This window comes from Argiope bruennichi, chromosome 7 (genome assembly GCF_947563725.1).
Source record: "Argiope bruennichi chromosome 7, qqArgBrue1.1, whole genome shotgun sequence".
Classification (NCBI taxonomy): Eukaryota; Metazoa; Arthropoda; class Arachnida; order Araneae; family Araneidae; genus Argiope; species Argiope bruennichi.
The window spans coordinates 133306230-133319633 of record NC_079157.1 but is presented as its reverse complement, the minus strand read 5'-3'; the positions used below and the strand labels follow the sequence as shown (position 1 = coordinate 133319633).

At 32.8% G+C, this 13404-nt stretch overlaps 1 protein-coding gene across 2 annotated transcripts in view; it reads left to right on the top strand.

The window, feature by feature from the left end:
• LOC129975080 (rabphilin-3A-like) overlaps positions 1-13404 on the top strand; it is a 107194-nt gene that overhangs the window by 52417 nt on the left and 41373 nt on the right. For both annotated transcript variants that reach the window (XM_056087983.1, XM_056087984.1), the window contains exons 8-11: positions 2477-2581; positions 5722-5871; positions 9071-9231; positions 12581-12680. In XM_056087983.1, the coding sequence (XP_055943958.1) occupies positions 2477-2581; positions 5722-5871; positions 9071-9231; positions 12581-12680 (516 nt within the window). The remainder of the gene's footprint in view (positions 1-2476; positions 2582-5721; positions 5872-9070; positions 9232-12580; positions 12681-13404) is intronic.

Here is a 13404-nt window from a genome sequence, read left to right as displayed (position 1 = left end):
TGTTTCTTCCATTATTTTATCTCCATCCGGGAACCACCAGCTCAAACGTTTTTTGCTCTTTTCTATTAGAAAATATGCATTTTTCACTTATTTTGTGTGATTTTCTTTATCTAGATATTTCTCCCGGTGTCACCTCGAAATGAGGATGAGATGCTTCTGGAATGTTGGTTGGATCTCCCTATCCGGGAGGGCACACGAAAAGGTGGGGGGTCTGGCTCCTCCCATCGATGACGGAACTTACTTTCTTAGGGAAGGGTTGTATCGCGGCCGGTGATGGCCCTTAGGACTCAACCATAGTTCCCGCCAGAGTTGCTGTTGCGGCGATCCGGGCATTCAGTATTTAATATCCGCGTGCCTTCGGGCGGGTCGGTGATATGACTTTCACTATTTTTTTATCATCATACAGGCAGTTTTCATATTTTGAATGCGTACTGATAAAATTTCGTATTTTTTAAAAAAAAGTCATTTATTTGTTTGTTATAAAAGCAAATGAATGACTACCATCATTTTTTCCCAGCAAAAACCAATTTTAAAAGTTTTGTCAGTCATCTTTTTTAAAAACTTAATGTGCGAAATTGCTGAGGGACCGGATTGTTGGACGTGCTGAGACAGGTGATATTTTCGTCAAGGCTTGGTTATTTTCAACGGCATTTAAACTCGACCTTTTACAAACAACCAAAATATTTATCATACTCTTCCAAGCATTGAATCCTCTTTCTGGTAAAGATTCAAGTTCATAATATGTCGGAAATTGTGAGTCTGCATCGCAGAAGAAAACCACTGAACATAAAATTAAACAACTTCCGGTTTAGGCAGAAGTTGAATCACTTTTTGAAGGTGTGTTGCAATCGTTGAAAAATTCGAAGTATGCTTTGAACTGATTCGATTTTGAAAAATCTCGAAGTTTCGAACCTCCCCGAATTCGAAAAACACGTTCTTGGATTTTTATTACCGTCTGCAAACAATATAATTTAAAAACTATCAGTTAAAAGAATGAAATTCAGTGTATGGATTTCGAGACCAAACTTGTAGATTTCTGTGAAATGTTGTACGAAATCCATTCGTCTGCTCTATTTAAATAAAAATGAGCACGATGTCTTCAAAACGTAAAGATAAAAATTGATACACAGAAACTAAAATATAGATTCTTATCAAATTTTGAATCAAATGGATCAGAGTTTGACCGTCTGTCGGTTTGTACTTTCGCATGCACATAAGTGCTATAACCTAAATCAACGAAATTCAACATGTGATATTGTGAAAACCCTTGCAATTCGGTGTCAGAATTTTGGTAAAATAGGTTTGGAAAAAGACATCCGAAATGTATATACTCTAGTTAAATTTATTAGAATCATATTCCTCATTCTTTATTTGGTTTGAATGAAATATCATTGACTTTTTGCCGTGCTGTCTCCTCGAATATACCTCTACTTCAATTTAGATATATCTTATTTTAATAAGTTCTGACATAAATTTTATTTTCAACAATATTTCAAGATTAATGTTTGATGTAACCTTCTTTCGCTCTCAAGACATGCACGTCACTAAATTTTACCCTTTTCTAAAATCGCCAGGAATTCAATTTCAATCTCAGATATCACTTTTTTCCCCTTTCTTTTTAAAAGAAATCTGGCTGCTCGGTATATATGTACAACAACCTAAATTTAATTTACGTCAGTCGCAGTAAGAAACTAGGAAGGAGGGCCGCGTTGCTTCGCTTCGTTTTATGCAACTTCTGCTTTCATCCATATTGCATTCACATTCATTTAGGCGAAAGTTTTTGAAGAAGACGTTGCCAGAAGAATTTTTTAATTTATTCATTCAACTTTCTTTTGTTAGTTGATTCAAATTTATAACTAGGATGCCGGTCTGTGCTGTTGATGAAAAAATAGTTCTCGAACAAAGGTTTTCAACCTTTTATAATTTTTTTCTGCATAAATAAAAATCAAAAATATATGCACATTATAAATATTACTAAATACGAAGTTATAATGCAGGATTCTGGAATTTTATTTTAACTCTTAAATTTTTTTTCTTAAATTCTAAAATTATTTTTCTTTCTCTTAACTCTTAAAATTTAAATTGAGTTCAGATTTCAAATATTTGTAAGTTCATCATTAGGATGATGTGCAAATACATATGAATGATTACTGAAAACGACTTAAAGTATTAAATTAGTAAATTTTCTCTGTGAAATTTTAAAATTTGGACTCCGAACTGCATTAAGTCGTCATTTATATCCAAAATTTCAGGGACATGTAAGTTTCCAAGTGTAAAAGTGACAGATACGCAGACACTTTCTTTTATAAATATAAATAATTTTCGAAAACCGAAATCTGGACTCGATCTCGATTAAAAATTGTACAAATTTTCAAAAAGAAGAAACTAAAGCAATGGTTGTTTTTTATTTCTATTTTAAAATGTTTTCAAATTTCTAAATAATATTTCATTTGTTTAAATGTTTTTTTTTCCCCAGGCAAGAGTGCCAGCGAGAAAGAAAACACGGACAGTTCAGACGATGAATTGAAGTCCAGCCGATTAGCAAAGCGAGCTACAGTTAAAAAAAGTTACGGAGATTCGGGTCGGTATATTGAATTATTTTATAATGATAAATCTTTTTGTCTTAATATTTGTTTCTGGATAACCCAGGTTGTAAAGGCTCGTCTTTTTGAGGCTCGTCTTTGTAGAGGCTCGTCTTTGTAAAGGCTCGTCATACAGCTTAAATATTTAAAGTGATCGTAAAATATTATTTTCTGTGAATAAATTTTCTTTAATTAAAAAAGATCTTTCTGTATTGTGCATGAAGTACTGCAATCGTTCTCAAGTTTTTGATAAATTTTGACGTATTGAGCTTTTGCTGCGAGTTCATCTGTATTAATATTTTAACTCACAAATGTTAAGTGTTTCGCCAAAATTTGGAATCTTTAGATCAAAATTAAAATATTCTTTTCGAATAAATATTTTTAGCGTATTCTGAAGCTAAAGAAAAAAAAGACGCCATAATTACAAGCTTGTTATGCACTAATAAATTATTTTATGAGCCGATGAATTTTAATGGTTCTCTTAGCAAAAAGTTTTTTGTTTCAAATTTTAATGGGCATATTTTTTTAGGGCCACCACGAATGGGCCACCAATTCGTCAAAGCCACGCTGTACCATTTTCTTGTTTGTAAACTCTGTATGTAACCATATAGTGTATGATTACAATATATTGTCTCTCCGAATATTTTGTTTATGTTTACTGTTTACCTAAAAACTAAAGCAGAAATATTTCTTTAATTTCTTCCGTGGTGAGCTCAAATTCAAGGGAAGCTTAGAATTTGTTATTATTTTCAATTTGTCTGCTTAGCAACTAGCTGTGTCACTTTTATTTTTACTCATAATGACTCAGACACATCAACAAAATTTGAAATGTATAATTTATGTGGAATAATTTTACTGTTGCACTTTATAGTAATAATTTGGAGTTAAAACTATAGATATGAAAGCAACTTCTGATTGAAATTTCTAAATATAATTAGCTATTGCTTTTGAAAAATGATGGATTAAACTTAAGAAATGTTATTATAAATAATGTAAAATGTTATGTTCATTTTTCAAAGAAATAATTTGTTTAAAAAATCAAAAATTAAATACAGATACATCCAGTATGAAATAATATAAATAGGTCATCATCAAATACCTCAATTAGAATTTCAAAAGTTGTAAATGCCAGTTAACAAATCAAATCTAATAATCACAACTGTTATTAATTATTTCTTTCCAAATACTGAATTTTAGCTTTTTTAACATCATTAAAACAATTTAAAATGTATTCCAACTTGATATAAAAATGGCATAAAATAATATAAAGAATATTTTAAATAAAAAAATGCTATAATTTCAGTAATTCAAATCAGTATTAAATATTATTTAAAAGATAGTTTTGTGCGATCAGAAGGCGTTTATAAATTTATGTATGCATAAAATAAAATATTTCTGCTGCTGAGAAATTATTTAAATGCTTTTTCAAGTGTTTTTTTTTAATATTTCACTAATTGTTCTGTTTATGAATTGCTGAAAGGTCGACATATATAAATAATTTGAACATGTATGATTTGAAACCGGATGAACAGTTTTATAGAATATTTCAAAATAATGCATATTATGAATTTTAATACAGTTGGAAGGGGACTTTCCGCATTTCTAGAAGTGTTTTTCGCATAAAATAAGTAAAAAAAAATTTGAAAAATCAATGTGTTTCTTTAACACATTCATTAAATCTCCTGGCAAAAAGAAAAACAAAATTCCCGATTGCAAACTGTAGCACTCTTTTCCTTTCTGATGAATGAAGAAAAGACTGCACAGCTCTCTACTTTAATGAGAGAATTCGTTACCCTATTGCAAAGGACGAATAATTACTTTGAATTGCGATTGGTAAAGGCTTCCAAACTGTTGACTTTAAAATGGTTTAAAAAGACATGCCAATCGATTTTGATGAACTATATCTTATAATATAAAAAAAATAATAGAAGTGTAATCGAAACGTTATAAGTATTAAAAGAAAGAATTGAATAAAGAGGCCCATTCTTCTGTAACACATTAAATTCCGGAATGTTTTGAAACGCAGTAATAATATTCTTTACATGAATTGAAGTATTTGGAATTCATTTTGATTCTTCATAACTCTGTTGAGTCCCATAATGCACTGCTTTCAGGAGAGAAAAAGTTGTGATGTCATGATGTGTATTAGCTTCTTGTACACCAACAGTGCTTGCCATGTGACTGTGACGTCACTATCATATATTCCCATAAAATAAATGTCAGCATTTACATTACACTTTAATGCCAATAAATTGTTTCTGAACCTCCTCACCTAATCAGAATCATTTGTTGTGTAAAATTTCTTATTTTAGTTTTTTTAAAGGTTTTAAATAATATATGGTTTTATCTACATATTTGCTTTCTCTTTGTATTATGTTTACTGCACAGCACAACTACTTATAGGACGCTAAAGTTTACACTCATCTCATAATCCTATATGATACTGAAGTATCGTAATAAAAAAAAGAACGAAAATAAAACCTCTCGAAACCAGACTGACTGTAACGCGCCGCGATCTTTTATTCACTTTCTTACATGCTCTTTTTATTTGATTCATGCTACACCAGCGACATTTTGATACACTGGCCAAACATTACATGAAACTCTTTGTATGCTGTCTGAATAAGGCAAGCTTACTTTGAAACCATCGCTGGTCCCGTTCGTTTGATTTATTTTCGCTAAATTAAAGCCTTTTTAAAATAACATCAATCGCGGTCAGATGACGAAGATGGCACCTGAACTGACACCCTCTCTTTAAATTTCCGCACCACATCAACGGCAGCATTTCTGCCCTCCGATGAATTTGGCATGTACCAAACCCGATTACATGGCGGTTCTTTTGTGAAATCAGATCTCGACCCCACCGATCCCGAAGCCGAGACCTTACCACCAGGCCAAAGATTCTTCGATGTACAGATATTCGGAAATGCATTACTTTTTTTTATTATTATTTTAAGCGTTTTCTACATTTATATCAATTTATTGTACTCGCACGTTTGATTCATTTGCATATTTTTCAACATTTATGTTTTTGGTAGCACAACTAAAGGGCACTAAGGAACTCTTGCAAAATGCAGCAAGCTGTCTAGTGTAGAAAAAAAGAAAGCTGTCTAGCCACTAGTCATTTTGTCTTTTTCAGTGGATAACAACGATTCGACGGGTGTGATGACTCCTCCTGCGGACTCAGCGCAAGGTCCCTCTCCGACGCACTTGTATTCCCCGGCCATGCCCGACTCGCCCCGATCGCCCCAGCACAGAGATGATTTCAACCGGTCTCCTGGGCACGAAGGTATCCTTCATCTTTTACTTTCAACGTTCCCCCTGAATTCTGTCGTTTTCTTTCTTGACGTTCGATCTCGCTGATCTGAAATGAAAGCCTGTAAAATAAGGACTGATTAAATTTCTTGATCTTAAAACTTGTGGCATCAATCTTTAAAAAAAAGAAGTTTGACTTTCAAATGATAGTATGGGGATTTAAATTGTTCATTCATCGTTTATTATTCATTATTTATATCAGCATAATGTCTGTCTGCGTTTATCATTTAACTCTTTAACAGACCTTATTTTATGACTAGTCAAACTTATAGTATTGTGATTTTTTGGAGTAAGACGCAGGTCCATATTTGTTAATGAACAGGTGTATACATACTTATGGCACTTGCCATAGACAATCCCGCTGAAGAAGTTAGTGATCTAAGCCGAGTTTGTGCAATAGCTTCTGAGGGTAAAGGCCTCTGAGCACCCAATGGCAGAAGTCTGACTTCTAGCTCATATGAAGATGACACTCACACACTCGCTTGCACAACCCCCTTTTATAGGGGGGCTCATTCGCACATCTCACAGATAGAACACAGGGTAAAGAATAATCATGCCCGAAGATGACACTCACACACTCGCTTGCACAACCCCCTTTTATAGGGGGGCTCATTCGCACATCTCACAGATAGAACACAGGGTAAAGAATAATCATGCCCGAACCCGGGACGCCCTGATTACGGGAAGGACTAGGCCGGACTCGGACATACATACTTATCAGCTAACATATAAAACTTAAAAATAATTTAACAAACAAATTTAACTCTAATTCGATCAACTTATATAAATTAGACAAATTTGAACAACTATGTAATAATAAAAGAATCCAATTTCGCAATTAATAAAAATAATTAAAGAATTCATGAAAAATACCGAAAAAATATAAAATTCTTATATGAGCAATACAACCCTATTATCAAATTAAAATAGTAAGTATTAAATTAAGCAATCAGTGCCAACAAGAAAATTCAGTTTTCCATATTAGGAGTAACGACTGCAGGATTTCAGAGCAGTCTGAATAATTCCCATTCCCAGCTTATTACTTTTTACTTGCCCCCTATTCTATATTAAGGGCAAATAGCAGGACTGAAAGTAAGCTGACGTGGAAATGGATGATTGTTTCTGTGCATGATTTGAACATTTTAAAAATGATTTGGACATGTACTGACCACATGATACTCGTTGGGTTGAGAATTCATTAAGCATATATATATCCTATACAGTTGCTCTTCACGATTGCATATTATTCAATCTTTCCATTACGGGCTTTCATTTCATCTGCACCCGGAGACCGCACTCACTGAAGCAACATTCATTTCCTTCAGCGAAATTTGGTCGCAAAAATATAGGATTGCCCGTAATTGAGGTGCGACAATTATAAACCAACTTACGGAATCTTTTTCTGGTCTTTTTTTATAAAACTCAGCAAACTCATATTTTTCTAGAACTCTGCCCGGTTTATTTGCAGCTATTTTGTTAACATGATGGGCCCGACCATGAGAGTCAAGGATGGTATTACAATACTAAGCTTGCTGCTGGGTTTCGCTGAAAGCTGAGCAGGGCGCTGTAATTTTGAAATGAGAGCTCTAGCGTCTATGCTCCTGCATAAGATTTTACAAACTTTCCTCATGTCAGTTATATAAAGTGATCTCCGCATTTAGTTTGTTTAGCTCAGTTTTGATAGCGGAGTTGTTGGAAGTAATAAAATTTATGTAATGCGTTCTCTTTAGAGTTAGGGCTTTTAGAAGAGGATCATTACGTCGGAAATAAGGCTTATGACGTTCAAAGCTACTTTTAGAGATGGAATGGTGAGTAGCGTGGATATTTTCAAAACTGAAAGTAACCAAAGGAAAAATAAACTAGAACAAAAACGTATTAGACAAGAATAGAAAACTGACATCTATGCCGTTCCCAAATTCTTTTGTATTGTAAAGGGTGGTCAGCATTCCGTGGTAAATATACCACTAGAGTAAATATTTAGATACACTTTTTATACAAGATGATTGGAAACAATTGTACCGATTGAAAATGGGCTATAAAATCCTTTTAAACTATAGTATTAGAGCGTCCGAATACTATAGGCAATAAGAAGGTAATAGAGCAAAAGGGTTCTTATATAACAAAATAAATAATATCTTAAACAGTAAACATTGTGTATTAATCTCATATTAGAAATAGGAAAGAAACTTATGGAGTACCCTAATAGAAGGAAAGCAGAATGCAGAAGACGGCGTAATGCTTATTTTGGGTACAAAATAATTATCCAAGCGAGATTCTTTAGTCAGATGGGGGAGAGGGAGGCATTTTGCTACCGCGTCAACTATTCTTTATAGGTTCCTTTAGCTCGTTTTATTCCTTTAGCTCGTAGCTTTTGCATATGACCCATAGATTCCAATGGGTCATATGCATACAAAAAAGCATTGAGACAGAGCTTCCAGCTAAGCGAAGACATGATCGTAAACATGCATATGACCCATTGGAAGCTACGGACATGCTTCACAAGCGTTCACGGTTGTCTGCGAGCATCAAGGATAGCCACAAATGACAATAATTACATAGCAAGCAAATTTTCAAGCTTTCTTCTACATTCCGCTTAATTTTATTTCCCCATCGTTTTTGGAAGGGTGGCTATCATCACTGGTACTTTTGGCGAAATTATTCTGAAGTGTGCGTCATGTTTTAATTCATTGTCCTGTTTTTAATAATCATCGGTTACGGTTTTTTAATGCAGTTTCCATAGACATGCGTGAACTAGTAGGTGACAGTCCTCACCCTAATATTTTTCAATTTTTACACACATTGGTTTGTTGAATTTTATGTAGGTTTCTTACCCATTTCAAATTATTTTTTCATATGTCTGTAATTAATGCACTTTTACTTTTTTTCTTGAAAGTTTTTAAGGCGTCGTTTTTATACATTTGGAAATTTTTTTTTGTAACTTTACTTTTGCCTAATTTAAAAAAATCTTTTAATATCATTGAATTTAATTTTTACCATTTGATTGGCGCAGCATGGCCAGATTTGGCTTTTGTGATAAAAAAAAGCTACATTTTTTCACCAGTTACCTCTTGTCTTTCCATCGCCATGCCCACCTTTACATTTGGTTCGTATATGAGAAATAATGAAGACATTTTTGCAATATAACATAACGGTAATGCGCTTTCCGTTTTCAGGTTACTCTCCTTATTCCAAGCAAGAGAAAAAGGTGGGGGAGGGGGAGCGAAGCCAGACCCCCACCGCCACAAGCAGCCACTGGTACAAACCCAGTACCAAAAGGGAAGCAGCTGATCAGGAAGACTACTCGGAAAGGCAGTTCAGAGGACACAACAGGAAGGTAGGTACAGTCTTTAGGAAAAGCATTCCATTCTAATTCTTTCTCTTCATTTTCTATTCTTTATTAAAAAAAAAAATCCGTTTCATTTTACTCCTTACTTCGGATGAAAATGTCTGTGTTTGTTATTAATAGAAATAATGAACTATTTCATAAATTGTTAAGAAAACTTTCCTTTGCTTCCGTCTGCTGAGTAAAATTTGAAGAATTCATAACAGAAGTTTTTATCATCAAATAAAAAAAATCAGCTGTTTGGTATGTAAATAATAATAATGGAAACCGATAGAATCCCGAAGTACGGCTAGATAAATACGTTTTCCAAATATATAATAATTTAAAATATTTTATACTAAGTATCATAATTTTCGAAATTTTTTTTATCCTCTGATATTTTATTTTTAATTAAAATAAGATTATTAGTTAGTTCCTCGTAAACGTGCAGACTAGCAAAAAAAATTTTTTTTAATCTACCGAAATCAAATTTTGTCAGTTAATAAATTTTTAAAATCTGATAGAAAATTAAACTAAACATAGCGAGCAAAAACTTGGAGACAAATGAACTGTAGGAATGGTCTCACTCAAATAAATAATATTTTTCATGTATAGAAACAGAATTTTTGTTAATAAAAAATTAACTGTCACGAAACTATTTTATTTCACTTTACTATGTTATTTATATTTTATATTAATTGTTCGCGCAGAAGAAAAATGCATCATTTGGCTATAAAGACGATTGTCATATGAAAATGAATTTAAACTTATTATTACATCATTATTAAAATCATGGGCTTTCCAAAGAAAGTTTTTTATAACCTACATCAAACAGTACGCATAGTGACATGACTATGGAGGGGCATATGCACCTGAGCGCCATTGTTAAGGGGGGGATGAAATTGAGAGCTAAATTATTTTCAAATAAGAGAAAGGTATGAATTAATTTTTAAATTCTCATTCCTGAGATTCCTCATAGTTAATATGGGCGTCTCTTCTCATCTTGAGATATCCAGAAATTACCAGAATTCAAATCGTTCCCTTTTGACCATCGAGTCATAAAATTGTGGACAATGATATAGAGCGACCAGTGAAATGTGAGCATTTAAAACAGTGGTAGGGATTTCCCCTTTACTCTTCAATAAAGGTCATGTCCCTATTCCCCCACGTAAAATTTTAAAACTTGAGTAAGGCTACGAATGCCTTGTAAGGCTTTGGCAATGGTTACGAAATATAGATATTGGGCGAGAATCTATCAATTTTACTGAGCTTATTGTGCGAATATCTATTTTGCCTGCTTTTTTTTCAGAGTAATTGTAAACAAAATTTGACAGGGAACACCAATTGTTTCACATAGTGAATTTCATTTATTTAAGTCATTTCATTTACGAATCATTGAGTTTACATACATGCAGAAGTACAAATGGACAAACGATCAACCTTTTGGCGAATTGGATGCAAATCTGCATTTTAGAGGCTTGGCTTCCAAATGCTGTCCTATTCTTTACGTTTCGTGGTTATAGAGTTATCTTGCATTTAAACAGCTAGACAGGCAGATTTCTCTGAATGGATTTTATTCAAAGTTTGATAGAAATCTATAAATTTGATCTTAACTTTATATATCCAATTTGATCTATTTAGTTTAAAGCGTTTTTGAATTATCGTCTTCACTGACAGACAGACAGACATAATGCCAGAATTTTTTCGAATTCAGAATGGCATGAAGTGTGGATATTCGTAATTTGTGACTATTACAATACTTTCTCTATGTATACGAAATGCTAAAAGAGAGAAGGGCTTTGTTTTAATATTTTTGGGCGATATTTTATATAGGTATGCCTCTGAATATATGCTTATTCTTTAAAGATTATCTCTAATAATACTGCCCAACATATTGCTGTACATATTAATTAATCTGAAAAAAATATTTTGAATTCTCACCTTCCAAGAGATGACACTGGATTGCCTAAAGTTCCTCTCCCCCCTGTTGATTGATTGCAAGGGAGAAAAAGGAGATTACCAGCGAATGAGGTCCTTCGATAGAAATATAAAAAGAAGTACATTTTCGTAATTGCTCAACGAGAATGACATGATTTCCTCACAATGAATGAAATTGTTTCTTCACTGTTTATAAATTTTGCTATTTTTACTTTAAACATCATTAAAAAAAATAGTTTAATACATTCGTCCATTCTTGCTGTAAATTTAATAAACATTATATATATTTTACATTACATACATTTTTTAGGGTTTATTATGCATTTAATATATAATAATTTCCATGCTTGCTAATTCAAAACTATGCAACATATTCTTTTAATGATAAAGAAAACAAATAGTTTAAGTATAAACAGAAGCAGATATTAATTTAATTATGTGAAATTTCTAATTAATTGAGAGAGAATTTAATTTATGTTCTAAAATAGGAGCAATAATTACGAATTATGAAGAAATGAGAAATTTGAATTTCACATCTACCAGATCTGAAAAATTTAAAGAAAAAATATTTTCATCAGTGAAAACATTCTTCTTACAGATAAGAATAGCGTTTTCTGGATGGGCAATTGACGCAATGTCAGTTACTTCATCCAATGGCAGGAAAATATCAGAACGAGGTCCGCGTCAAAGTATTAGGGTTCCCCATAAGTTTCTTTCCTATTTCTAATATGAAATAAATACACAATGTTTACTATTTTTATATGTTATTTATTTTGTTATATAAGAACTCTTTTGCTCTATTAACTTCTTCTATCTCTCAGGAAGCCTCATTATGCCTTCTTTCCAAAATTGTTGTGTTTTGGAAAAGAAATAATCCTCCAAGTGCGCTTTGATTTCACTGATGTATTTAAAGTGCTTATCGCGAAGAGAATTTTTTAAGGACAGAGAGAGGTAATAATCCGATGGAGCGAGATCTGGAGAGTATGAACATCCAGATCAAACTGTAAGACCCTCTCTCTTACGACTAGTGCAATATGTGGTCTCGCGTTGTTATGATGAAAAACAAAGCCTCGTCGGTTCATTGATTCCGGCCGTTTTTTTTTTTTTTTTTTTTTTTTTTTGCTATGGCAGCTTTCAATTGATCCAGTTGATAGACAGTATTTCGTAGAATTTATTGTTTCACCTTTAGGAAGGAGCTCATAGAAAATTACGCCTTTCCAATCCCACCAAATGAACAAAAGAACTTTTTCGGGGTGTGGTAGCTCTGGGACAACTGAAACCGACGAGGCTAATAGATAAGGCTATTCATAGCGCGATGAGAAAGAAACTTTTGGTACACACTAATAACTCTCGTATTGCTAATTTAGATTTTGATTTAGAGTAATTGAACTGAAATGAAAATGCAAATTTTTTTTCCTCGCAGGAATCGCAACATTCTCCCGTCAGTCGCTATCGTCCCGTCACTAGCAGCAGCAGAATGGAAGAAATGTACGAAGACAAGCCCGTCTCCCCGGAAGAATCCAGTAAGAAACACAGACGATTCTACATGAAAAAAAAGCGTAGGAGATCCAAGTAGTTGTAGTTGAAAGCATGCTCAAATATTTATGCATATCATCTAAACTGGATGTTTTTAGGCTTTTTCTGCTTTTTTTCTCTAAAAGAATATTGCATGCTCACTAAGCAAATATGTGACAATGTTGTATTGTTAATAAATAACATGCTTTTATAATACATCTTTTTGTAAAGGTAAATTTCAATATTTAAATACAGAGTGGTTATAATTAAACTTGCAACGAATCCAAAACAGAAGTGAGTGTATTATTATTCCATTTAGAAAATCCTGCTTTTATTGTAATTTGGGAAATCTAACATAGTTTGAGCTTCTAAAGTCAATTTATTATTTGATAAAATTTGGAAAACATTTTGTTGAGGTTTAATAAGTTTTCTCAATTGACGAAGAATAGGGCGTTGGAAAATGTAGTTTGGAATGACATATATTCATTACCACATCTACAACTACAGTTTCTCAAGCTGGATCTTTTAAGATAATGCAGACAAAATCTATAGAATTTAATTAATTGGGTTAAATATTTATTATAAATGCATCTGTTTCTTTTTACTTGAGAAAAGATATTAAAGGTGAAGCTGCCATTTTTATTTTCATCAATGTTAATTTTACGAAGGCGAATTTCGATTGTTCTTTCTGGGCGAGAGTCTATTGAAAGTTTAATTGAAACAGCTTTGGTG